This window comes from Sceloporus undulatus, chromosome 8 (genome assembly GCF_019175285.1).
Source record: "Sceloporus undulatus isolate JIND9_A2432 ecotype Alabama chromosome 8, SceUnd_v1.1, whole genome shotgun sequence".
NCBI classification, from domain to species: Eukaryota; Metazoa; Chordata; class Lepidosauria; order Squamata; family Phrynosomatidae; genus Sceloporus; species Sceloporus undulatus.
The window spans coordinates 21,451,817-21,477,538 of record NC_056529.1 but is presented as its reverse complement, the minus strand read 5'-3'; the positions used below and the strand labels follow the sequence as shown (position 1 = coordinate 21,477,538).

The 25,722-nt window shown below is 46.0% G+C and overlaps 2 protein-coding genes and 2 non-coding genes across 4 annotated transcripts in view; all 4 read left to right on the top strand.

Moving 5' to 3' along the window:
• SPG7 (SPG7 matrix AAA peptidase subunit, paraplegin) overlaps positions 1–13,964 on the top strand; it is a 29,426-nt gene extending 15,462 nt beyond the window's left edge. Inside the window, 11 exon segments of the mRNA XM_042437879.1 lie at positions 310–472; positions 1,472–1,645; positions 3,238–3,367; positions 6,880–6,928; positions 6,931–6,987; positions 8,950–9,085; positions 9,881–9,996; positions 10,121–10,277; positions 10,533–10,696; positions 11,424–11,501; positions 12,336–13,964. Of these exon segments, the coding sequence (XP_042293813.1) occupies positions 310–472; positions 1,472–1,645; positions 3,238–3,367; positions 6,880–6,928; positions 6,931–6,987; positions 8,950–9,085; positions 9,881–9,996; positions 10,121–10,277; positions 10,533–10,696; positions 11,424–11,501; positions 12,336–12,566 (1,455 nt within the window). The 3' untranslated portion in view covers positions 12,567–13,964.
• Positions 13,965–15,154: 1,190 nt separating this feature from the next.
• RPL13 (ribosomal protein L13) lies at positions 15,155–20,746 on the top strand. Its single transcript, XM_042438466.1, has 6 exons — positions 15,155–15,281; positions 16,905–17,025; positions 17,369–17,510; positions 18,718–18,891; positions 19,379–19,435; positions 20,544–20,746. Exons 2-6 carry the CDS (start codon positions 16,922–16,924, stop codon positions 20,700–20,702), a joined length of 636 nt encoding a protein of 211 aa, XP_042294400.1. The 5' UTR covers positions 15,155–15,281; positions 16,905–16,921; the 3' UTR covers positions 20,703–20,746.
• Positions 17,165–17,242, top strand: LOC121914988. Its single transcript, XR_006100624.1, has one exon. It is a non-coding gene; the product is annotated as a small nucleolar RNA MBII-202 (small nucleolar RNA).
• LOC121914989 lies at positions 18,568–18,651 on the top strand. Its single transcript, XR_006100625.1, has one exon. It is a non-coding gene; the product is annotated as a small nucleolar RNA MBII-202 (small nucleolar RNA).
• Positions 20,747–25,722: the final 4,976 nt, after the last annotated feature.

Below are 25,722 nucleotides of genomic sequence, written 5' to 3'. Positions count from 1 at the left end.
AACTGCACATGCTCTTGGGAACTAGGCACTTGGGGGCTGAGAATCAGTTGGGTAACAGTTTGGTCCCAGCAGTGGAAGTTCTGCTCTTCATTAGGATCATTGTACTACCTTTCAAGTAGGTTTTTGAGAGCTCAGTGACCACTTGCCTCGAGATGCTTGGTCTGGTATATTTAAGAGAGGCCATGGAAGGCATTCTCTGTTAATGTCACACAAGTAGGAGAGAGCATCAGTTGAAATTGTAATAATGCAGAGTGAGTGCGTAGGTAGGCACCTTTACAGAATATCCCACACATTCATTTCTAATTCCAGAGCCCAGATCGCTACTTGCAGCTTGGTGCTAAAGTGCCCAAGGGTGCCCTCTTGCTTGGACCACCAGGCTGTGGCAAGACCTTATTGGCAAAGGCCGTAGCGACCGAGGCCCAAGTGCCATTTCTGGCAATGGCTGGCTCTGAATTTGTGGAGGTGATTGGAGGTAAGTCCTGGGGAACAAAGCCAGTCTCCTTAAGTGGTGGAGTGGGGTAGCTTCAACGACTTGACTGTGAATTGGGGGGAGACGTTACGCAAGAGGGCTGTGGTCCTTTACAATTGCATTCCTGTAGAGCAGAACCTGACCCGAGTCTCTCAACCGAAAGGAAGCCACATTCCAGGTGTCCACTAAGGGGGAAACATCGCGCCTCTGTCAGGGCCAACAGACTTCTGAGAAGATGTAAACCCCTTCCTTTTCCTGTCCTGCCACAGTCTTGTCTCCTTGATTAATCCAAACTCTTGTCTTTGAGTAGGAGCTTATTCAGTTTTCCCCCTGAAAGAACGAAACAATTTTTTTCAAAAATATGTTCCATCTGCTTTTTTAATATATTGCTTACCAGGAAAGGAGCTTTGTTCTTAACTGGATTTTCTTTAGGAGCCATTCAGACTCTCTCACAGAGACAGCTCCTTGTATACTGGATTTTTAATGTCTGATCTCTTACTTAACTACACACTTACCACCATTTCTCCTCCTCTTCTTTTTTTCCATTCCTCTATTCTGTTATATTTTTGACCACAGAACACTCTTTTTCTTGTCGTCCTGGGACCTCCAGCTTTGCATGGAGAGGGGTAATAGTTCTATAGGGAAAATAACTTGGGAAGAAGCAGTCCAGTCCAGTAGAAACTGCCTTGTTTTTTGTTTTGTTTTTTTAAGAAAAGGCTTTAGGACTTCTGTCCTATACTCTGCCATCAAGCAGCTATGTTCTGTAATACTTTGGATTGCTTCACATTGCCACTTTTGGTCTCTCCTGGCAGAAGGCAGCTCTTTGTTGTAACCCACAGTGATGACTGTTAGTCTGTTGCAGAACCAGAATCTTAGTGCATTTTGAAGATCCCTATAATTGTAGCAGAAACTCTTCAGAGTCAAAGCCAAAGGTGCACAAGGCATAAAAGGAAGTCTCTTTATTCTAGAACTGGGTGTGTTCCTCTCTTTGCTTTTTTTTAGGTCTCGGAGCAGCTCGTGTGCGGAGTCTCTTCAAAGAAGCCCGAGCACGTGCGCCATGCATCGTTTACATCGATGAAATAGACGCTGTTGGGAAGAAGCGCTCCACCAACATGTCAGGCTTCTCCAACACAGAGGAAGAGCAGACCTTAAACCAGCTGCTGGTAGAAATGGACGGTTAGTTTTTCACTGCAAGTGGTTCAGTGTTGAGTCTCTAAGTGTGGCTTTCCTAATTGACTTGGGATCAAAATGCATTTTTCCACTTTCCTTCAATGAGGAAAATTCAACTCACCCCTTTGGAATAGGAGGGCAAGCTGTGCACAATGCCTCATGGTGGCCAGGAATCGTGGGAGTTGTAGTCTGACATGCATGGAGGGTGCCTGGTTGGGGAAGCATGCCTTAAAGAATCAGTGGTTTGCGGGGATGTCACATCTTGAGGATCACATAGTAGTCACATCTCTGGCTGTGGGGGCTGGAAATGGGCCACAACTAGGAGGGAGCCGATGTTTTGTTTGGCCTGGGTAGAACTATAGGTTGGCAGCTGGTGTTCTTCCTCAAAGTGGCTTCAACAGCCAAGTGAAAGATGGCTGCAAATCTCCCTGCTTCAGGCTAGCATTTGCAGATAGGTAATAACCTCTGCCCCTGTAGACAACGATGTCTACTTTGGATGGAAATAGGCTAATATGGGTATAAATATCCCAAATAAAGGAATACATAGGTTGAAAGAGAAAGAGAGAGGACTTTTTTTCAACATCTTGGAAGTTTCTTGAAGGGAGGTGCAGTGCAGGAGGGCGGTGGCCCTTCACAGTCTGCATTCCTGTGGAGCCAGACCTGACCAGAGGCTCTTGACCAGCTCTGAGTTGCTTCCCTTTGTGGTTTGGAGGTCAGAGAGGCAGCTCCTTCCTCAGCTGGTCTCCTGCTGCTTTAATTGCAGCTCTTCCCCCACCCCCAAACAAAAAACAATTAATTTGCCTGAGCCCTGCTGGTGGCTGAGCCTTTTATGCTGAAACTAAAAAGTGTGGTGGCAGCACAAGAAATTGACCAGGGCCCACAGGATTATAAAGGATCAGCAGCTTTGTGCTCCCAGGGCTTCTTCCCCACAGTGTCTCCATGGTGAATGCAAGGAGGCATGTTGTGTTCAAGGATGGATCTGCTGGTGGTTGGATCTATTTTTGGGAGCGCGGCTTCTTCCCACAAGCAAAGCAGCTAATGTTCAGCTCGCACTAATCTTGCCATAGCAGCCGCTTAGCCCATGTGACTGCTTCCCAGCTCCTCTCTTGCCTTATTTGCCTCTCTCCCTCCTTGCAAAGCGCAGGGACAAAACTGACACACAGTTGGACTTCCTCCTCCTCCTGGCATCAGAGCTTCCCGGAAGAGGAAAAAGGGGGCCCATAAGTAGCGCAGCTGTGGGCAAGCAGTGGGATTCAGAGGGCTGTTTTCAGCACTGATAGGCTGTATTCTGCCTCCACAACCATGGTTTGCCACACACAAGTGATGCTTTCAGACAGTCTGGACCTAACCATGTAGGACTTTATAGAACCATCATTTTGAATTCTGCCCGGAAACACACATAAGTGTTCAGTAAACTCAAAAGAAGGGGGAAAGAGTCTATGTGAGCTGATGTTGATGTCTTTTTCCTCTTGTGGACTACCCAGAATATCTGACTGCATAAAACTCCTAGAATATTTAGCTTGCAGCTTTGGCCATTTGGCCATCTTGCACAGAAAGTGTGAAGTCCCCTTTGTTACTTCTTTTTTCCTCCATTGCAGGTATGGGGACCACTGATCACGTTATAGTGCTGGCATCCACCAACCGGGCAGATATTTTGGATAATGCCCTTATGAGACCTGGGAGGCTCGACCGTCACATTTTTATTGATCTGCCCACTCTCCAGGTACAGTCTGGGTCTGCTTCCGTTCCACGTTTCAGATCATGCAGTCAAGATATGGTGAAGACTTTAAAGCAGTTAGCAAAGACTCAGGCCCTAAGCACTGTCCACTTATTGCCAATACCTTGTTTGGCTCAGTAACACAGTGGTGTTTCTGTTGGGGCTCTGGCAGGAGCTCAGTTTGGGGGCTAGGTCAAATAGTAGGCCAGCATAAGCTGTGAGCAAAATGCCAGGCAGCTCTGCTTATGATGACCGTCTGCTGGAATAGCATAATGAACAATAGTGCTGGCTGCCAGGATCAAGAAAGATCTCCACACACCAAGTTAAGAACTAATGGGCTGAGAGCATTTTTTTGTGAATACTGCAGGGAAGGTTTTTAGGAATGCGTCTGTGGTGCTTGTAGGCACCAGATCAGATGCTCTTGTTCTGTTTTGCACATGGTATAGATTATCAAGTAGCCTGAAGTCATGACTTAAGATTTATGAATGCAGCTTGGATTCTTGAATGTAGACCCCCAAGTCTGGGCAGACTTCAGTCTTACAAATCCACCTTCTTGTGGTTTTTAAATGCTAAAATATCTGTAGTCTAAGCTTGTTGGGGGGAAAAAACCTAAATGCAGCTTACTCTGGGAAACCAGAGTTCAAATCCCTGCTCAGTCATAGAAACCCCCTGGGTGACGTTGGGAAAGAGACACACTCTCAGCCTCAGAGAAACAACTTGATGGCACACAGCAAAAGCAAGAAATTTGATCATTAGCCGTGCTAAAAGATTCAAGCATTTCTTTCCTGAAGAAACCTGGGGCTTTCTGTGCACAGAGTGGAAACCAGGGCCAAAGAAAAGAGGTATTTCTTTCCCATCCATACTCAGTCAGTGCTCTGTTTTGGTTTCTTTCTCTGGAATGGCTCAGAAGTGCTTCCATCTGTTTGGGCAGTAAGCAGACCCTGGACTGAGGGTCTTTTCTCTCTCTCATTTTAACTTACATTGTCATCTCTTCCTCATTGCTTCTTGGGCTTCAGTCTTCCTCCTCCGGTTGCTCCAGGTTTTTGCTTAAAATACCTCAAATGCCTGATAGGATCTGGCACCGGAAAAGTGAACTGTGCAGCTGCCCTGAAGGAGGAAGGAAAAGGAAATCCTGGCAGCTGAGCCCTCCGCTTTAATCAGGAAAAGGCCTGCCCCAGCTGCGCGAGTCACTGGCTGGCCCACTGCCAGCCTGCAGTGGCCCACCCCTCTCCCCATGCCTCCCTCTTCGTTCAGACTGGCACTGGGGAGGGGGAAGCATCTGTGAGACCGTATTCTTCTTCCTCCCTCCCTCCATGCAAGTACTCTGATGATAGAAATGTTAAGGAATAAATCAGAATTAATAGGAAAGGAGGATAGCAGGAGAATTGACCTTTGGAGGGAAGAGCCAATGGCTCCCTTGCAATCCTCTTTACATCTGCCCTGCATTTGAAAGAAGCTCTGGATGTATCTGGGTTTGGAAGAACAGGCAAGTCAAATAGACTCTGCCCTCTGGTGGTTTGTTGTTACTTGCCGTCGACTTCGATTTATGTTGGCCCTATGAACAGGAGGGTCTAAATACCCTAAAGGCACCGGATCCCCATTTGATTTTGGAAGCCAAGCAAGTTCAGCCGTGTTTAGTGCTTGGATGAGAGACCGCCAGTGAATATACATCCTTATGGTAGGAACTAATGAGGGAAGACCACACTGTTGATCTATTAAGTCATCAGCGGCTCTCAAACCCCTTCAACTGGTATTTTTCTAGATTGTTTACTTGGATTAGGCTTAGGAATGATGTTACAGTGGTTCTGACTCTGCTTGGAGGAACAATGTAGAAAATGTGCTGCAAAATCTCCTCACACACTAATCACTGGGAGTAGCTAGGCTAAGATGGATGAAGGATCCTCCCTTTTCTGCAGTGGCCCCATGTTTGACTAGCTGGGACTTCTCAGGTTTCATCATTACAGGCTTCTTGGTGTCTTCCTCATGAGATGTGGCTTATTAGGCTGCCGATTACATCTAGCTATAACTGGATTTCTTTCTATATTACCGCTGTATTCATGATTTGAAATTAGTTTGTATTTTCTTTTATCTTGGACCTCACATTGAGTAGGTTTTTATAAACTTAAAAGATAGCATAAAATAGCATAAGCAATGAAAAATCCTTTCTCCTCTTCCATCTGTAGACACACATTTGGCCTGACATGTTTAGCAAGAGTTTAGGATTTAGGGCAGCTGAAGACATTCTGTCTGCCTTATGCTTTGAATAGTTCATGCATCTTTTGAAGGTGGTCTGGTATGGCTGTCCATAGCATGGAGAAGTTACTTGTTTGACCACAACTCCCAGGCTTCCCAAATCAACTACAACTCTCAGACTTATGGAAGTACAAAAAGTAAAAAATTTCCTGGCTTTCTAAGAGCAGGAGTAAGATCACTTCCATCTTGCATTACCTGTGTTTGCTTTTTTAAACAAACCTGAAATTCCTGTGGTCCCTCAGCGTGTGATTGTGTGTGAGTAAATGAAAAGTAAGAGTGCATACTCAAGATCTCTAAAGATGGCTAAGCAAGGCTGACTCTGCGCACTGGCTTAAGAGCCTAAGAAGTGCCTTTTACTGGAGGGCCTCAAGGCCCATCATTTTTTGGAAGAATCTCACCAGGTTAGATACCCGAATGGAAAGAAATCACATTCTGCTCTACTTCTGCTTTCAGAGCAAGATGACACAAACACCTTCATTTCTTCCAGTGTCATCCATCGCTACCCTTCGGTAGTAACCCCAATATATTGTTGTTATTATGTGTCTTCAAGTGATTTCCAGCTTGTTGCGACCTTAAGGGGAACCTGTCACAGGGTTTTCTTGGCAAGCTTTGTTCAGAGGGTTTTTTTTTAATTTCTTCTGAGTCTGAGAGAGTGTGACCTGTCGGAATTCACCCAGTGGAGTGGTTGAGCAGGGATTCAAACCCTGGTCTCCAACCACTACATCATGCTGGCTCTCAAACCCCAATATATGACCCCATCAATGTTGTTATGGCTTGGGCCCAGGATACCTAAAGGACCGCCTCTCCCCGTACATTCCGCCTCGCACCCTCAGAACGTCTGGGCAGCAATTACTGAAGGTGCCTGGGGCTAGGTTAGCCTCCACCACACGATTTTCCCGGCTGCCCCAGCCCTGTGGAAGAAGCTTGCCCACTGAGCCCCCGCTCATCTACCACCTGGCCCAATTCAGGAAGGACCTTAAAAAACTTCGCCCAACAGGCAGTCCCCCTTCCCCCCCGACAAAAACCTGTGGGCCTCTCCTACTCTTCCGTGGCCAAAGGTGGGCTAGGGTGTTAAAATCCTGTTGGTTTTTAATTGATAGTTTTTTGTATGTTGGTATGGTTTTTGGCCTGTAGTTTGTATTTGTTATTTGTTAGGGCACCACCATTGTTTTTAAACCTTGTGGTAAGCCGGCCCTGATCTTGGAAGGGCGGGGGGGGATATAAATAAAATTTTTATATATATTATTATTTATTATTATTGTTTTTCGAGGGAGGCGAGAGATCTTTGAAGGCAGCATCTCAAAGGCCGGAAACTGTCCGCCAGGTCGGCAGCTTTATTCCCAGCGCTTTGGCTGAGCTCACGCCAGGATTCCCGCGGGTACGTCTGGAGCACTGCATGCCTTGCTCCACCATCTTCGCACTAGCATGTCCTTAATGCAATCTCTAGGGCCACCCTTTTGGTCATACGTGGCGTGGCAGTTCTCCCCAGGCTGCTTCCATCCAGTGGCATGCTGCATTCTTCAGCGAGCAGCACTCACTGAGATAAGGGAGGGTTGTGGGTATGCTGCATGGAATTGACACACAAACAACATCCAGTCTTGTTTTGTTCTCCCTGGATATATTATGGAGGAGGAGGGAGAACTCATTGTGCATGGTATGTGTGACCCAGATTTCGGTGGGGTTGTTGCTTCTGCTGCTGGCAGTTCTGGTTGTTTGTGCTGGGAAATTAGGTAACTGAAAACCAGTGTGGTGATTTTTCTGGCCATCTCCCCTCCCCATAACTGACCAGTTCCGTTTTGGATGAATGAAGAGAAAGAAGATGGTTCTGCTTGCTTTCTGAGGCCCCCGGCTGCCTTCAAGCTACACTGGAAGCACAGAATGGAGCTATTGGGCCCCAGGCTCTGTGTTTCCTGTTTGTGCAAAGACCATGGAGTAACCCACATGCTCTTCCTTCCCTCCCTCCCTCCCTCCAGTGGGCCTCTCTGTGCCGCTTCCACAGCTCCTTTGAGCAGCCCCCACACCACCCACGCACACAAATGTGAAACAGATGTTCCATCTCCTCCCCACAAAAACTTGTGTGGTTATGGTCAAAGAGCCCAGTAGGCCGGGCCTAGCCCAGCCCAGGTGACCCTCACCCTACTGGTCAGCCACAGCCTTGAAGCTATGCCTGGTTTAACCCATCACTCTCCATTCTGAAGCATCATAGCCAGGGCAGCCAGTCCCATCTCAGGGCTGGAATCCAGTGCAGAGAGCAAAAGAATAACAGTCTTTCTAAGGTAGCCACATATCCTGCTTTACTCAGGAGGAGTCCTCTGTTCAAAGGACCACCCAGCCCCGGCCAGTGGATCTTGGGACTGTAGTTTAAAAAGAGCAAAGGAAAAGCTCCCAGGTCTGAAGCCTGTTTGCTTCTGATGTAAGTCATCTTAACAATACTGCTAAGAGGAATAAAGAGGGGTAGATAAAGTGGGGAATGTGGGCTTTGTGTAGGCCCCTTATTTTTAAATTTTTTGACTCCCCTTTCATGCCCTCCCCCGACCAAAAAGTTGTGGAAAATGACATTGTTCATTCCTGGAAGCCTCCTGAGACTGGAAATGTTGCTGTAAAACAGGGCATAGTCTGTCCCCTACCCCCGAATAGAACCCAGAAGTAGATTTCTGGAAGCTACTTTTTTCACATTGTTAGGGTTGATGCAGTTTGTGGTGAGTCTCCAGTTTGGAGAACCAACCCTTGGAACTTCCATAGTTTCATTCCCTGGCAGCTTAAAACTATAACCACAGCCTGTGCTTGGTTGTATAAATAGCAAAATCCTGGCCCAAAGCAGGTAAATCTTCAAGGCATTGCTGCTAGCATGGAAAAAAAATGATCCCTTGGCCCCACCAGCAAAGTTAAAAGTCAAGGAGTGTAGAATATCAGATGAGATGCCACTTAGCTATCCCCTTGCATACTTTTTGTCGTCTTGTAACAAGGAAATATCTGGTGCTAAAGACACAGGATGTTTGGTCGAACTGATCCATCTGGGAATCTAAATGGATGGTGCATACTTCATCTCAGGATCTGGGTGGTTGTATTTTGGCCAGTAAGTCCCCCCCTCCAGGCCAGACTGCCAAGTGATGGTCATGGATGAGATGGTTTGCCTTCTAGTGATGTAAGTGGACTCACTTGCCAAAGTCAAATGGAATCACTACCTGCTCTAGAGGTCCCTCACCCCCTGAACGCTCTAGTGTTCCCATTCCAGTGCTCTGTTTCAAACTTTGTGAGCTGATCCACAAAGGAGTGTGTCTTGGACTTAGTGGTGTACTGCTGCCTTCCAACCCCCTAATTCTGAGGAAACCCAAGTCAGTGTGTGTCTGTTTTTCCACCTGTAGGAGCTGACATAGCCAACATCTGTAATGAGGCAGCCCTCCATGCTGCAAGGGAGGGTCATAAATCCATCCATACCTTCAATTTTGAGTATGCTGTGGAGAGAGTCATTGCAGGTAAGGCTTCTTGCAACTTGTTTGGTTTGCATTCTTGTATCTGATAGCATACCAATACTTCTGTCATATTAGGAAGCCACTAGTGGATGGCCATTGTGCCCTGCATAGAGGCCATTATCAGAGTAAAATGATTTGGGTTTAGTCTGTTTAGTTACAGACCAGATAGGAATGAACTTCTGTGTCCTGGTGTAGTATCTGTTGTAATCATTGCAGATGGAATTCTTTGTCAAGAAGGCCATTTAAATACCTTCGCATTGTTGACCTTAATGAGACCTCACTCTGTGCCCTAGTTGCTCTGTATTAAAGGGATGCATTGGTGGAAGCTCACCAATGCAAAAATGAAAAAGTCACTTTTAAAATGAGGTTATTATCATTGTCTTTATTTTGCTTCCCTCTGACCTCACTGTCTAGATTTCTCCCATCTCCTAGCTTTCTATCTCTCATTTGTGGGGTGAGGGACAATGAAGGACACACAATTAAAACAACAGTCTAGTAGAATGTTAAAGGTTTCCATTTTATTAGGCTATAACTTTTGTTCACTGCAGCCCACTTCAGTTGCACAAGCTTCTAACTTGCAACTCAGGATAACAGTTCTGTGCTTGGGATAAAAGGAACCATAGTCTCCAAAAGCTGATGCCATCATAACAAGTGTGTCCGTGCTTAGGATGTCACAAGACACTTTTCTCATGGTAATGGTGGTAGACCTTTGCCTTTAAAGTCACTGGCCCTTTCAGGGAAGGATGTATTTAGTAATATCACCTGGAAAATGGAAGGTGTCATATTTTGTCCTCATAGGAACTGCTAAAAAGAGCAAAATCCTGTCTCAGGAGGAGCGAAGGGTAGTGGCATTTCATGAATCAGGTCATGCGCTTGTGGGCTGGCTCCTGGAGCACACCGAGGCAGTGATGAAGGTAAGTCTCCCACTTGCCCTGAGCCTGGGGTTAGCAGACAACATCAGCCATCTGGTGCTACCAGAAGGTTTACTGAAATCCCTATTTTCCAGCAGTGCAATGGTACCTCTCCTTTATGCTACAGGTTTCCATAGCTCCACGCACCAATGCTGCCTTGGGCTTTGCCCAGATCCTGCCAAGGGATCAGTACCTCTTTACCAAGGACCAGCTTTTTGAGCGGATGTGCATGGCCCTGGGAGGGAGAGTTTCAGAAGCCATTACATTTAATAAAGTTACAACAGGTGAGGGAGGCTCTTGAGGAAGTGTAAATTCTTTACACAGAGAGGGGTGTTGCTTAATCTCTGTGGCCTCTTGCATTCCATGTATGTTGCAGACTGTTGATCTCTCTTCTTAACTGTGCAGTGAAATCAGTTAAAGTCTCCAGCTGCCAAAGATATTCTCCTTTTCCCAAGAGGAGAGAGAGACTTTGACACTCAGTTTTCTTCTTCCATTACACATTCTCCTCCTCCCTCCCCCACACCCCTTGCTTCCTCCAGGAGCCCAGGATGACCTGAGGAAAGTAACCAAGATAGCCTACTCAATGGTGAAGCAATACGGGATGGTGCCCAACGTTGGGCATCTCTCCTTTCCAGATCAAGAAAGTGCTCCAGGGATTGGGCGACGTCCTTTCAGCCATGGGCTCCAGCAGATCATGGACCATGTAAGTTTTCATGTGGGCTGTAAGACTGCATAGAAAATGCCATGCTTCCTCCTTTTCTGAGTCTTTTTTTAAAAAACAAGTGCAAAAAAATGCCCTATAAGGCTGTAATCATTGACTCAAAACACATCTGCCCTGAGGTCACCCCTCTTCAAATGGGCCTTTGTTGGCTTGTGTTGAACCTTGTCAGCAAGAAGCAATTGGGATTAGTGGAGAGGGGGATGTTGCAAAGTGTCCAGGAGGTGTGGAATCAAAGGAGGCAAATGGCTGGTTCCTGGAGCCTAGCTGGAGACCATCCCATGATTTCCTGTATATTTTTGTTGCTCATCTGCTGCCTGCGTCTACAGTGTGTTTCTTGGCTGCTTTCTGCCTGGTCTTACATTTTTCCTGGACCTAGAATTGAACACGTCTATGTGTTTGCTCCATGCAGTGATTCCACATGAGAAACAACAACAATAGCAACAGCAGATTTATTTGCCTTTTCCCCAGAGTCAGGACTCACAACAGCTTACAAATTAAAACAAGAACAACACAGTTAAAACATATGAAAGAGCAACATTAAAATGGAATTAAAGTATTAACAATTCTGAAAACAGTTTTATTATTATTTATTATAGCCTAGAGAGTTTTGAGTTGAAATTCTGCATTTTCATCTGAATAAAACCGATAAACCAAGCTTTAATGCCCCGCGTTTCCCATGATGATTTTTTGGCCTTCATTTCACTTGTAGGAAGCAAAGATGCTGGTGGCCCAAGCCTACAGGCGTACAGAGAAACTGCTGCTGGACAATCGGGACAAACTGAAGGCGGTAAGGCTTCCTTTTCCCTTAACATCAGACAGCAGGAAAGTAAAGGTTGAAAGAAGTGGGAGCTTAATGGGTGGGAAAAGAAATCCAGATACTCATCCAGATCCCATCCTAGTTGAGGAAGCTCAGTGGCTGGCTGTGTGTGTATGTTGCTTGTCTTTACCCCAACACACCTCATATGGTGCCTATGAGACTAAAAGGGCAACTCAGAGTCTCTGGAAGAAAATGCGTTGTTTAAAAGAAATGTTAGGGTAACGTCTCCCAGAAGCTAAAGAGGAGAAGAAAACTGGAGCATTGAAAGAATGATTTCTTTGCAGAGCCCCAGGGTCTGTTTGGGGAAGGCTAGTGGCCCTTTTGCTTAGCTTTGGCACCAAGGGGCAAGGTGCATTGCATTGCATTTCCCAGCATGGAGAGAAGGAAGCAACTGGGGCTGTCAAGTAAGCAAACAACTATCTTGGATGTGGGAGCCTGTATCACTATTTGCACATGTTGACTTCCCTTGAGGATTAATATCTGTACATACATGTAGGGGTGTGTGTATATGTGTGTACTTATCTACTTGCTTGCCTATACACACACGCACGCGTGATTCTGTCTCCCTGGCCTTCTCCAGCACACCCTTGCCTTAGGATTTATGGCAGGTGTGGCATGATTGGGAGGTGGTAAAGAGGCTGGAATATTTCACCTAAAGTCACGTAGTTGCTTGCTTCAGCCAATAGGAGCCTAGACTGCATCCTCTCCTGTGTCCTCCTTTCCTTTTTTGTCCCCCTGGGTTTTGGCTTGTGCATATGTCGAAGCGTATCCCTTCACTTTTTGCCAACTTTCCCCCCTATCTAGCTGGCTGACGCCCTCCTGGAGAAGGAAGTAATCAACTACGACGACATTGAAGCCCTGCTTGGGCCTCCTCCACACGGGCCCAAGAAAATGATCAGCCCTCAGAGCTGGATTGAAGCTGAGAAGGATAAACAGGATGTGGGAGAGGAGGAGCCGTCCCAGCAGCCCCGGGGACAGGAGGAGGAGGAGGAGGAGGCCAACCTGAGACTGGTTTCAAACAAGTTCATGCTGTAGAACGTAAGAAGAAACTAAAGGCAACTCAAGGTGCAAGACGAGTGCCTCCTTCCCTGGGTGTTGGCTGTTCTGCTCAGATTCCGGAACGATGGATGGGGTTCAGCTTTTCTCAGTCCAGGAACCAAGGAGGCCAGAGTGTGGTCTATGGCCTGGGGTTTCTCCCTTGGCTTTATGCCACATTGCCATTTCTCTGGGAGGGCCCCCAACATCTCTGGATCAGCAGGTGAGGCTCCTGGGAGAGAGTGCTCAGCCATTCCAGGCAGGACCAGCCCTTGGGTGATGGGTCTCCCACAGCTGCTGGTCTCTGCTTTGTGTTACTTCTTGCCAGCGGCACACAGGAGAATCCCCAGTTACCACCAGAGCAGCGAAGATGGGAATACCTCCCACAGCTGTGTATCTGTGCCTTTGGTACCAGGGCCCAGTCTTTCTCATTTTCTTATTCATTTTAATACATCTCTTGAGAAGTGGAGAATCTGTTGGTGGCTGTAAAGGATGAGAGGTCCTATTAGCTATATTACCAGGTCTGGCCATAAACTGAAGGGCAGGCAGCAACCCTGGTAAAGTTTGGCTCCCAGGAGTAACTTTGCAAGGGAAGAGTCCACAAGCCTTTGTGAGAATCTGCATATAGAGGCCTGTGTGTCCAAAGCAATTGTGGCTGGGGATGTATTGGCTCTTCCCTGCTGCGGAGTAAACAGCTCTGTGTGTGTGTCTGGGAGAGCGCACGAGAAAGAGAACACGCTTATGTGCATGATCTCCCTCATTCTCTTCCCCAGCTCCTTAATGTGGATTATTTCCATGAGGATTACTGTCTGTATCCCTGAACAACCCTTGTCCAGATTTTCCTGCTGCCAACATGTAATTTGTAATTCTCAGGCTTCCTCTTCCAAATCCCTCCCATGCGCTTGGATGTGTGGTCACTCGTTTGCGATTGCGTGCACTTCCTCACTTGTGTGTTCTCTCTCTCTCCCCACACCCACCCTGAGAGTAAACCCAGTGTAGAGGGAGGGAGTTAGTCTTCAGAAGGGTTGAAGGCATAATAATCCTCCTGACTCACTTCAGAGTGCTCCATAGAGCAGCCAGGGCCTCTCTGTAGGTCTCCCCCTTCCTCCGTCTCCCCAGCGGCGGCCCTGGCAGAAGACTTCCCAGCAGCCTATGTCTACCACCTAGCGGGCTCTTCATAAACCTGCAGCCAAACTGCGGTTGCTGAATTGTGATGGCTGCCTCCCAGACACACTGGCAGCAGCTCCACTTTAGCACAAGAAGGTGGATTGCTCACCCTGGAAGACATTTAGGATCGTGGGAGTGCTTGAATTGTTCCAGGTCATGGATGTAGATTGTCTTGCTTAGATGGGAGAGGTTCCTGTGGCTTCTTGTCAAGAAAATAAAAGGTTGAAAACTGCTGGTGTCCGCTCAGATTCTCTCCAAGGGGTTGTTTGCTGGGAAACCTACATTGCTCCCATTGTTGTTGTGTGCCTTCAAGTCGTTCCTGACTTCTGATGAACCTAGCGCCAGGGTTTCTTGGCAAGCATTTTTCAGAGGAAGTGTGCCATTGCCACGTTCTTAGGCTTGCGCTTCCTTTACATTTCTCTGAAGACGCCAGCCACAGATGCTGCTGGCGAAATGTCAGGAACAAACACATCCTCATTGCCCCAAAAGCCCACAAAAAAGTAGGGGTGATGGTTGTTCTGGATACAGAGGCGAGCCCCTTCTTCTCGCCATTTGGAAGACAAAATATTTTGTAGTACAGGAAGTTTAAATTCTGTAAGCAAAATAAAAAGGTATTTCTTTCCTATGAGATCCAGAACGCCAACAACACCAGCGTTGCAAAATGCGAGCGTGTGATTGTCTTCCTCCTCTGTTATTTTTAACACCTTTCCCTCCCTGATGAAGAAGCCGGCGGAGCTTCAAAAGCTTGGAGAGAGATAGATAGATAGATAGATAGATAGATAGATAGATAATAGATAAGATAGATATAATATGCATTTTGGTTGGTCCCTGTTCTGTGGATTTTGGATCTTACTATACTTTGGCCACATGGCCAACAACGGCCTGGATAGGTTTCTTGCAAGATCTTGACCCTTGTTGATGGCCAGAAAGGAACCTTTGTCTTCGGCACCCCATTGGTTCTCCCCATAAAGGCTTCCCAGCGAGGAAGACAAACATTAACAAAAGAGCACAACTAGTAATAGCGAGAATGCCTAGAAGTAACATAACAGCTGAGAGAGGTCTGCAGGGCTACAACTTTATTTCTGTTCTTTAACCTTAATCTTTATTGGTTTTGTATCAAGAACACAATCCAACACAAGTCTTTTACATATTTGGTCACATCATTTATACATCTTTTAGAGTATATATTTGTTCAAAGGCGTCTTCCAAAAATTATAACGTTACTGCACTACAACATGTCTAATAATATATATATTATAGTATAGAATATATCGTAACCCTATAATCTATTGGGTTACAACTTTTAAAATGCCTCATATTAACTATCTGACCTTAAAACGTGCGCGGCTCCTTTAAAAATAAAAACAAGGGCGCCATCTTTGTTGCTGGCAGGGCGACGCGTTTCCCTTACCTCGGTAGGCGGCTTCCTCGCTCTGATTGGCCAGGCGGTGGCTTCTGTCTTCCGGGTCACGCACGGCGTCGCAGATATCCCAGCGTGCTTCGCGGCGGCTCTTTCTTTTTCCGGCTGGCCATTTTCTCCGCTGGGAGGTGAGTTCTCGTGCTGCGGAGAGGCGGCGGGCACCATCGGGCTCCATCCTCCGCCTGGGCCGGGGAAGGAGGCTCCGAAGGCGGCTGTGAAGGCTCCGGAGGGCCTCGGGGTTTCGGAGGGAAGGTTCTCGGGGGCCGGGAAGGCGCTGGAGCCGGCTGGGCTTGGACTCAGTGGCTGGTTCTGGCTGGAAGAGGCCTACGAAGGCCGACAGTGGGTCTCCTTCTCAGCCACCCTGGAATCATGGGACTTGTAGTTTGGGGGAACATTCAGCCAGGTTTTTCAGAAGGATCTGGTTTTCCAGGAAAGAACCATCGCAGTTAAAGCATGCTAAAGTGCCTTGGTTTCTGCACTCTTGGGGCTGCATCCCCTCTGCAGAATTAACGCAGTTGATTAACTTTAGTCGCTATGGGCCCATGCTGAGGAATCATGGGATTTGTAGTTCACAGAAGGATCCAGCCTGGTTTTTCAGAAGGCTCTGCTGCCCAGAACTCTGTCGGATAGAGCCATAGCGATTAAAGGGGAGACAAGCTGCTTAGTTGAGGAAGTTCCTGCAGAAGTAATCCTGGCACATTGACGCTTTAACAGTTATGGGACATTGTAGTTCCTCAGAGGCATTTAGTGTTCCCTGTCAAAAAGGTCTGGGGCCACAGCAGACTACAAATCCCAGGATTCCATAGCATGGGGCCATGGCAGTTAAAGCGGTGTCAAACTGGATTGACCCTCAAAAAGGCCATGAAAGCCTTCAACTTCACGTAAGACTCTTTTTTACCTGAGAGATCGCCTCTCTAGGAATCTCTGGCTCCTCCGGGACAACTCTGCGGCCAACATCTTGTTGAAAATTGACCATAGACTTGAACTGGAGGACCTACAATTACCCAGAGAAGTGTTCTCTCTAGGAATCTCTAGGTCCTCCAGCGCGACGTTTGGCAGAAGTTAACCATAGAGTCACGCTGGAGGACCTAGAGATTCCTAGAGAGAGCATATTAATCAAAGCCACAAATGCGGAGGGCCGACTAATAGCTTAAATGTGTCAGAAAGCCCTTTTCTATATAGTCTCTGTATGATTATTGCAGGAACATTACTCTTGGCCCAAAACGGGGGGGGGGGGGAGTATGCCCCCCAATACAGATGAATGGCTACTTAAACTGCAAGATATGATGGAAACGGATCATGGTTCATGGGAAAGCGGAAGAAAAAATGGGGAAGGAATGGGACATAGTGATGAAATACTGTAAAAATAGGTGGAAGTAGAAGAATTGTCATAAGAATAATAGGATTAAGAGAGCAATAAAAATACTGAAGTTAACTGTGATCACAATCTTACATTGAAGTGGTATTAACCGCCAAGAAACAATCACAGAAGGTAAATGCTATCAATGGAAGTATAAAGATGTGGTAAAATGTTTAGAAAAACGGTAAACAAAACAATAGCAGTGGTCAAGAGGTGCAAAGTTTTGTTTAGATGCTTTCTTCTTTGTTTATGACAAGCATAAATGTGTGTAAGCATACGTGTATAGTAATTGTAACATGCACTATAATAGTAAATTAAAAGCCACGGAATATAAATGTGCCAGAAAGCCCTTTTGCCCTTCACTCAGCGCTTGTGCTCCTTGCGTTTCCAGGGACCTCGTAAGCAGCCATGGCGCCCAGCCGGAATGGCATGATATTGAAGCCTCACTTCCACAAAGACTGGCAAAGGCGGGTGGCCACCTGGTTCAACCAGCCTGCGAGGAAGATCCGCAGGTGAGGCTGTGAGTGTGGGATTCACAGCAAACATTGCGTTCAGCCTGGACAACACAAAGGGGAAACAACCATGAGACTTGACAGTTTAGGGCTTTTGGGGGGGGGGGGGTTAGTTTACTTGTGCCTGCTTCAGCCAGATGATGAAAATTCTCCGGAATCGCTGTACTCCATTGATGATCCCTTGAACCCATATAAGCTGATGGCTGTGGCACTTTATGTTGCTGTCAATGGGATGGGAACTAGTTTACAGTTAAAAGGGGGGTTTCTTGGCCTTCATCTGTAAGGGAGCCCAAAGGTTGTCTCAGGTTTTGACATGCCCCTGCCTTCTGTTTTCTCAACTCAGGAGGAAGGCCCGCCAGGCAAAGGCCCGCCGCATCGCTCCCCGTCCAGTATCTGGACCAATCAGACCAATGGTGAGATGTCCTACCGTCCGATACCACACAAAAGTCCGTGCAGGTCGAGGGTTCAGCTTGGAGGAGCTGAGGGTGAGTAAAAAGGGCAGGAGCCCCTCAAGGAATGGGATGGGGTTTCTGGCTCATGACAGAGCTATGGTACTCTGATGTGCTTTTTGCTGTGACTAGTTAGAATCGTAGAATCATAAGAGCTGGAAGAGACCCCAAGGGCCATCCAGTCCAACCTCCTGCCATGCAGGGACACAGTCAATGCACCCCTGACAGATGACCATCCAGCTTCTTTAAAATTCTCCAAACAAGAATACTCCTTTGAAAGCTTTCCAAATAAAGACTAGACTGGCTGCGGTCACCCAGAGGGCCTTTGCATCTGCCACTTCCAAACTATAGAATAGCCTGTTGGAAGAGATCTGAAGCATTACTAATCCTGACAGCTTTAAAAAGGCTGTCAAGACACATCTCTTCTGACAGGCCTTCCCAGTGTAACCCACTTGGTTACCTACCCATTGATGTGGACAGAATACCCAAGATGCCATCTCTCTGCCGCTGACTACCCTAATGATCTAATTGATCTTTTATTATTGATATTAAAATATTATGTGTATTTTAGGAGGGAGGGATAATGGGATGTGTTTTTACTGTATTTTATTGTAAAAAGTCACTCTTTATTATTGAATGATATCCACAGACAGCAGTAGGCATCATCTTCAGAGTAGCATTATTATATCTTCCATCTAGGTTAGCGTTTCAACTCCTATGTGTAGGTAGTTGGCTTGGTTGAAAACAAATCTGATTTCTTGAATGGCAGGCTTTACAGAAGAGATATATAACGTTTGGACTTCAAGATATTTTGGCCTTTGGAAGAGAAAGCCCCACATTGTGTGCATTACAGTAATCCAAATGAGGTATAAACAAGGCATGTGTCACAATAGCCAGATCTGACTTGTCCAGGGATGAGTGCAGATGGTGCACTAGACTTAACTGTGCAAATGCACTCCTAGCTATTAGCATCAAGGCTCAAGGTTGAGTCCAAGAGTTGACCCAAGTGGCAAGTTCTGAGTTTACAGGAGGAGTGTATCCCCATCCACTACAGCACTGTGATTTGTTTCTGTGAGGTCCCTGCAGTCAGATGATGACACTGTCTCTGGACTCTCTGTAGTTTCCATGATGACTGTGTTTTGAACCCTTTTCCAGCTGATGACTGTTGTGGCTGCCTAGAAGGGGTTGGGTGGCTGTGTGTGACTATTGCTTGAGGCTGATGTTGTTAACACCCTCTCTGTAGATGGCCGGCATCAACAAGAAGTTTGCTCGGACAATTGGTATCGCAGTGGACCCCAGGCGCCGCAACAAGTCTACAGAAGCCCTGCAGGCCAATGTCCAGCGACTGAAGGAGTACCGTTCCAAGCTCATCCTTTTCCCCAGGAAGCCTTCTGCTCCCAAGAAAGGAGACAGCCCAGTAAGTATCAGGGAAAGTTACAAATGGTGGGGTATGGAATTTAAAAAAAAGAAACAGCAACTCTGCGGGTCTGAAGGCTGTGATGCAAGAAATCCAAGGCTGAATTTCCAAGGTCTCGGTGTGTAGGGTTTGAGAACAGAAAGGCCCAGGTCCCTGGCTTCAAATTGCCTTAACTTGTTTGCCTTTTTAACAACCTCTTGGAATGCTAATGACCACAGTGCTGACCATTTTCAGAGAAGGTGTCAAGGAAACATGGGGTAGTGGCAAGATAATACTCAGAAACAAGGATCTGAACTTCTAAATTGGAAGCCTGGACTCTTGTGCCTAATCTGACCTGTTGCTAACAGTTCCTATGGATAAATTCTGGAAAGTGGCCCCAGCACTTCCATGATGTGACTCAAGCTGGGATTTATTTTTGGAGAAAGGTAGAGCAGAATAACTTGTCCATTATTCCTCTTTGTTGCTTATTCTTTTCTTTTCAACACAGGCAGAAGAGCTCAAGATGGCCACACAGCTCTCTGGACCTGTTATGCCCATCAAGAATGTAAGTGACTCATCATCTCTTGGCATCTTTAGACTTTGCCCCTGGAATCTTAAGTTTAGCAAGAAGACTCTTCTTGATTTTAGAGTATTTGATGTCCTGCGTAGTAAAATCTACAGCACTATATAAAGTATAATAAGTAATAATAAAATCCAGAGTGGTATGAGTTAACATCAGCATACCATCCTGAACTAATTTTGGTCTGATTTCAGAAGCTAAGCAGGGTTGGATAGGATTTGGATGTAAGGGATAGATTATATCACAGATTGCTTGGTGGGATCAGTAAAGAAAGTGCCATGGCTGTTGCTGCTAGTCAAGAGTTGAGAGCACTAGGCTGCCTGGGCTCCGAAAGGGGTCTGACTTGGTATAAGGTAGCTTCCTATGTTCCTGTTGCTTGAAGTTCCAGTGGACTGGATGCTGTCCTATTATTCTTAAAACAAAAAGAGGAATTTTAGATATCTTGCCACTTGGTAAAACATAATGAATGATAGCTTCAGCTGTGCAAAACATTATCAGACCATACTTACAGCTTAAACATCCCCTTGGCTGTTGCTAAGTAAGTTGTGCTCCACGCTTAAACAACTGGGACATGGAGACAAAGCGACACAACTGAAAACCTGGAAGTGGAGTAATAAATGTATGGGTCCCTATAGTTAGGTGGCTCTTGAGAAGATCAGGTCTGTAGGATTAATTTAAAGGAAATCACAAAATTGCATAAAAATGGTAAAGCATCCACTTGTGGACTGTTAGGGAAATAGTTTGCCCATTTGGAACAGGAGGTACTGGAGGAAGGGGAGGATTACTTCAAGGTCAGGGGGGAGCCAGAAATGACCCCCGCAGCCTTGGCACATAGAAAGATTTCCTCTGTCATCTGGTAACAGGTGTAGCTCTCTTTGGGTGTTCTTATTTGTGGGGTTTTGTTCCTTTTTGAAAGGGGTGTGTGACAAAGGAGTGTGACTCGGAGTTGCCGCATAAGGGAGCTCTTTTGCCCTTGGGAACAGGCTCCTGGCCAGCTTGTTGCTGCTGCGTCTGTTGCCAACAAATTAGTCACCAAGGTGTAGGAAGAGAGCAGCAGCTTTTCAATGTGAGTAACTGTGTTGTTCTTTCCTAGGTCTACAAAAAAGAGAAGGCCCGAGTTATCTCAGAGGAGGAGAAGAACTTCAAGGCCTTCGCCAGCCTGCGCATGGCCCGGGCAAACGCTCGGCTTTTCGGCATCCGGGCTAAGCGCGCCAAAGAAGCGGCCGAGCAGGACGTTGAGAAAAAGAAATAAACTGTTGGCTCAGGGCCTCTCAATAAAGGAGGGTAATTCTGAAACTACGTGGTGCCGTCTTATGTCAAAACTTGGAGGAGGGAAATGTGGGCTGGGAAGTCTGCCACAGAGGTGTACAAAATGGAGCTTCTGTTGTGGAAAGAAAATCCTTCTGTGGTTGAGCAGGGAATGTGGTGGTGTTTGCATTTGAGTGAGCGGCAGCTTTGGAGCAAAATCCTTTAATAAATTGGGATCTATGACAGTAATTGGACACTGAACTGGGGAGAGAAAAGAGCAGTCCATCAGAAGTTTTCCATTTTTTAAGTAGGAGAATCTCCTCCTCTTTGGAGCTGGTTATTTGGGTAGCCAGTGAAAAGATGCTGAGGTGATCTTCCCTTGTGCAAAGTCAGGACTTTAGGGGATGTGTGGGAAATAGATGTGGCTTCCTTTGTCTTCCTATGGCTATTTCAGCATGCCATGTCTTTTCACTGGCTTATGCTTTTCCTTCTTAAGGAAGAGAGACTGCACTCTCTTGGCAACATCCTGCCTTCCTAGTCCAGACAGCCACCAAAGAAGTCATGCATGGGATTATAGGAATTCTTGTCTGATTTGGTGTATTTTATGGTGGGGCAGTACAGAATAGGGCCCAGTGGATCAACAGAGGCTGGCCTTGGTTCATCACTCAGCTGCTTTGGAGTCTGATGGAGGGGGGTGAATGTGCTTGCTAATGGGAAGGATCGTGACTATAGGAGAAAGCCGAGGTGTGCCTGCATCCCATAGGGAAATTTGTGAGTTTGCTAAGTTGTTATGCAAGGAACATAGCCAGTATTTCTCAGGTCTGACTAGTTCAGACACATGCCAGGCTTGATTGAAATATGCTTTTTGTTCAGAAACAGTGGCATAGAGGTTGTGCTGAAAGTGGTCCTGTGGTCAGAAATTAGGCAGAATCCGTGTTTTAAAATGTTGCAGTCAGTGCCAGACGTGCCATTAAAAGGAGAGGTCAATGGGTTGCCCAGTTCCCTGAAAGGGAAAAGCAGAAGAATCATAAATAAATAACCTGATTTTATTGATCCAAACCTCTCAGGATAAGAATTTTAATATCTGCATCTTTTCCTTAAGCGAAAAGGGAAACCCTCCCTGCTTTGTAAAACAAGCAGCCTGACAAGATCTAATAACCTTGGAAATGTGTGCAGATTTTTGTATTTTTTGATGGGTCCCATAAAGATATTGACAGAGATTTGAAACTTTTCTGGTCCTTTCAGAGTTGGGTTGTAGGGATAAGCAATGTCCTCATGGTGGCAGCATTCCCCCAGTATAAGGAAAGTCATAGTAAAAGGAGCAAAATTGAATTCCAGGATTAATTTGCCATCCTATTTTGGAGACTAGGGACCAAAGGAACAAGACTCAGTTGGCTTTGTGATCTTTGGCATCCTCCCAACGCATCGCTTTCTTTCATCAGGGCAAATTGTACCTGGGTTGCCGAACTAAAAAAGGTGTGCAATTTTTCAGTGCAGGAGCAAGAAGCTTGGGAACTGTTTAAAGGACAATGTTTTGCTATTGCCAATACTGTTTCTTTCCATTTTGCAGATACGAGAGTCGGAGAAAATGTGACAGCTCTTTTCTAAACACGTGTCTAAACATAGAAAGGCTGCTACCATTAATGCACCTCCAAAAATTTTATTTTCAAGGTTATAAAAGTAATCTAATCTAACCACTTTTTACAATGAAGATATGCTTGAGACATTCAATCTGTATTTAAAAGCCAGCTACAAAGGAGAGTCTCAGGTCCTCTATCCCATTGTCAAAGAACTCTTAGCATCAGAGCTCTTCCTAATGCTTGATCAAAATGTTATTCCTTGCAATTTGAATTTCTTGGTAGCAGTCCTTCAGTGTAGATTACAACCTTCATATTGCAGATGGCATTTGGAAAAACAAGATAAACAGTTTCAGTAGCACAAAGTCTAGGCCAAAGCTTTTAGTGTTTGTGCGTAATGTACTCAAATTATCCCATCAATGTCAAACCTCCTCACAGTCCCTTGCCAGCCTGACCTTGGCATCCGTTTTACACCTGGCCATGATTTCTTCTGCTGTTTCCCTTCTTCTGTTCTTGTGGTTTTGGCGTGTGGATTCCTTCACCCTAAAAGCAGTAGAATTGTGTTGCAAAGTGCGTAGGACATGAGGTCCTTGTGGAAGATGTGCTTCGTTTAGTCTGGAAGTGGCAAGGGAGACGCTGCGTTCTCCAGGAACCCAGCCAGTGTTGCAAAGTGTTCTCATTAGAGAGAGGAAACGCTGCCCCTTCCAAGTTGCCGGTTGCTGGGCTCTGGGCATCTGAGGCAGATGGCTAAGAACTGCTAGGTTTGGCAGGGGATACTCCCCTTCATGTTCTTGGCTTGCAGAAAATGGTCCCTCCAAAGACATGCAATGCTGGGTTTGGCCTAATGCATATGGTGCCTTCAGACAAGAAGGCAAAGATGGCACATGTCGTTCTCTATGCACTTGAATGTCTATAATAGCAGATTAAGACTCTGCTCCTGGTTCAAGAGGAAATGATCAGTGGAAGAGGGGCTTTCTCTGCCAGCGGTGCAAGCTGCTACCCAAATTGTAGGAGGGATTTTTCAATGTATTCCTATGGGTTCCCCTCTTCATCCTTTCTGACCCATTTAGCCGCCTTCTCTGTCAGAGAGCTCTGGTGGTACAGTAAACTGCAATTCCCAGGATTCGCTAGCACTGAGCCAGGCCAGATAAAACAGTCTCCAAGTGGATTGTTTCTGCAGTGTGTTTTGGACCATAGCTGTGTTAGTCTGTCGAATCAGTCTGTAGAGAGATCCTGTAGCACCTCTGAGATTCACTGAAAGGAAGAAGTTGGCAGCATGAACTTTCATAGCCTTGAGTCTACATCCTAAGATGCGTGTTTTCCATCTGAAGAAGTAGACTCATGTCTATGAAAGCTCATGCTATTTCTTTCAGGGAGTCAAGATCTCATGCTATCTTAGGCCCCAGACAGACAGGCCAAAATAAAGCTGTTTCGGGTCACTTTGGAGGTATGCTGTTTAAATGCTGCATATGTCCTAAGAGTCCAGAAGCCACACCAAAGCCATGCTTCAGTCCTAAGTCCATCCATCTAATTCAGTACTATCAACTCTAGCTGGCAGGGGCAACTTTTTGGCCAGGATTCTTTCCCAGTCCCTGCCAGCCTTCCCCTTAAAGTTTGGACTGAAACCCAGCGCGTGTTTGACACTCCACTGGCATGGGCTGCTTGTGCCAGGAATGCTCAGCTGCCCCGAGGGCTGCTCTTTGCTTTGCAGATCCCATGTGCTGCCTCCACTTTGGCTCCCAGGCCCTGGTTGAAACACTCATTTAATTAGCAAGACGCCTGCCTTTTGATTGAACAGATTAATTAGAGGGACTGCCTTGGCAGTGGCTTGGCTCAGGCATTCGGAGAAGGCACCGCTGCGCTGAGACAGGAGCAAAGCCAGAGCGGGCAAGGCTTTGGCACTCTTTCTCCCACAATGGACATCCCACTCCCCAAAAACCATTTGAGCAGAGGGAGAAGGGATCCCGACACATCCGAAAGGCAGGGCCGGAGACCACAGAGTCACACAAACCAAGCTGCAAATGCACAGGTGCCCATTGCTAGCTTTTGCTTTCTGGGGATTTTGGACAGATTGAGATGCAGAGATTCAAATGTTGTGTGCACCCAGGCAGCACAACTCTTGGTATAGTCTGCAAAAGACTTGAAAAGTGGCTTGTCGTTTTTTGTTTGTTTGTTTTTTTGCAAGATACATTTTATTTTCTTTATCACACAACTCCATACAACATAAACCATTCTATTTCCAACTCACAACAAACAGGCGAACAAAGGAACAGAAAAACATTCCTCCCAAAAAATACCCCCACAGCATGTTACCAACAACAACATACAACAACACAACACCTATTACCTTAGCTTGCTTCGTCCCCACTTTTCCTACTATACTTTTTCTTCCCCCCTTTCTACATCTATCTCCTCTACATACTTTCTAAACTATTCTCATTTTATCCTCATTCTAATTACTTTTTATTTTTCCTTGTTATAACCTCTGAAAAGTGCTTTGTTGTTTCTGTGCACAAAACAATCCCCTTCCGAACCGACTGCAAGCTATGCAGCTCATTGAATAGGGCTGCCAGACCCCCTAAGTGTCCCCAGTTTTGGTGACAGGAAAGGGCTCACCTTCATGGATTTTGCTTCAGGTGAGAGACAAGGCTGCATGCAAACCTTAGATCAGGTAAAGCGCCTTCTCAGCCTTCAGTGCTGCTTGCTGTGTTTTCCTAACAAGAATTGACACAAATTGTAAAGACGCTTAATTTCCAGCAAGGAAAATTGGTTCTTGTGTGTGTGTTTGAGAAGTTGTGAGCAACTTAGAATGCAGCCTAATGCATAACGCTCAACGACATTGTGTGATGCGGCAACTAAAAAGGCCAATGTATTTTAGGCTGCATCAGTAGAAATACAGCGTCTAGATCAAGGGAAGTAATAGTGCCACTCTACTCTGCTTTGGTCAAGCCTCACCTGGAATAATCCTGTGTCTAGTTCTGGGCAAAACAATTCAAAAAGGATTTGGACAAACTAGAATATGTCCAGTGGAGGGCAACCAAAATGGTGAAGGGCCTGGAAACCATGACTTAGGTACATTCAGCCTGGAGAAGAGAAGGTTAAGAGTTGATATGATAGCCACTTTTCCCAACCTGTGGAGCCATGTAACTGTATTTTGGAGTCCAGGCCATGGACTTCCACTGGCAGAGAAGCTTGCTGTATCTACTCGACTATAAGTTGACCTCATGTATAAGTCGAGGGCAAGTTTTGGGGCCAAAGTTATGGATTTTGATCTGACTTGTGGATAAGTTGAGTGTAAAACTTATGGGTATGTAACAAAGGATCTAAAAGATAAAGCAAAGATAAACAATGCCAAAGAACTTACAAAATCCTAGCAGCATAATTGTATGTGGTTATATGGATGGATGGATGGATGGATGGATGGATGGATGGATGGATGGATGGATG

Excerpts from the sequence above, each read along its gene's own strand:
- RPL13 (XM_042438466.1), top strand. The coding sequence starts at position 16,922 with ATGGCGCCCAGCCGGAATGGCATGATATTGAAGCCTCACTTCCACAAA. Across the intron at positions 17,026-17,368 it reads CCTGCGAGGAAGATCCGCAG|GAGGAAGGCCCGCCAGGCAA; the intron begins GTGAGGCTGTGA and ends TTCTCAACTCAG. Across the intron at positions 19,436-20,543 it reads CTGTTATGCCCATCAAGAAT|GTCTACAAAAAAGAGAAGGC; the intron begins GTAAGTGACTCA and ends GTTCTTTCCTAG.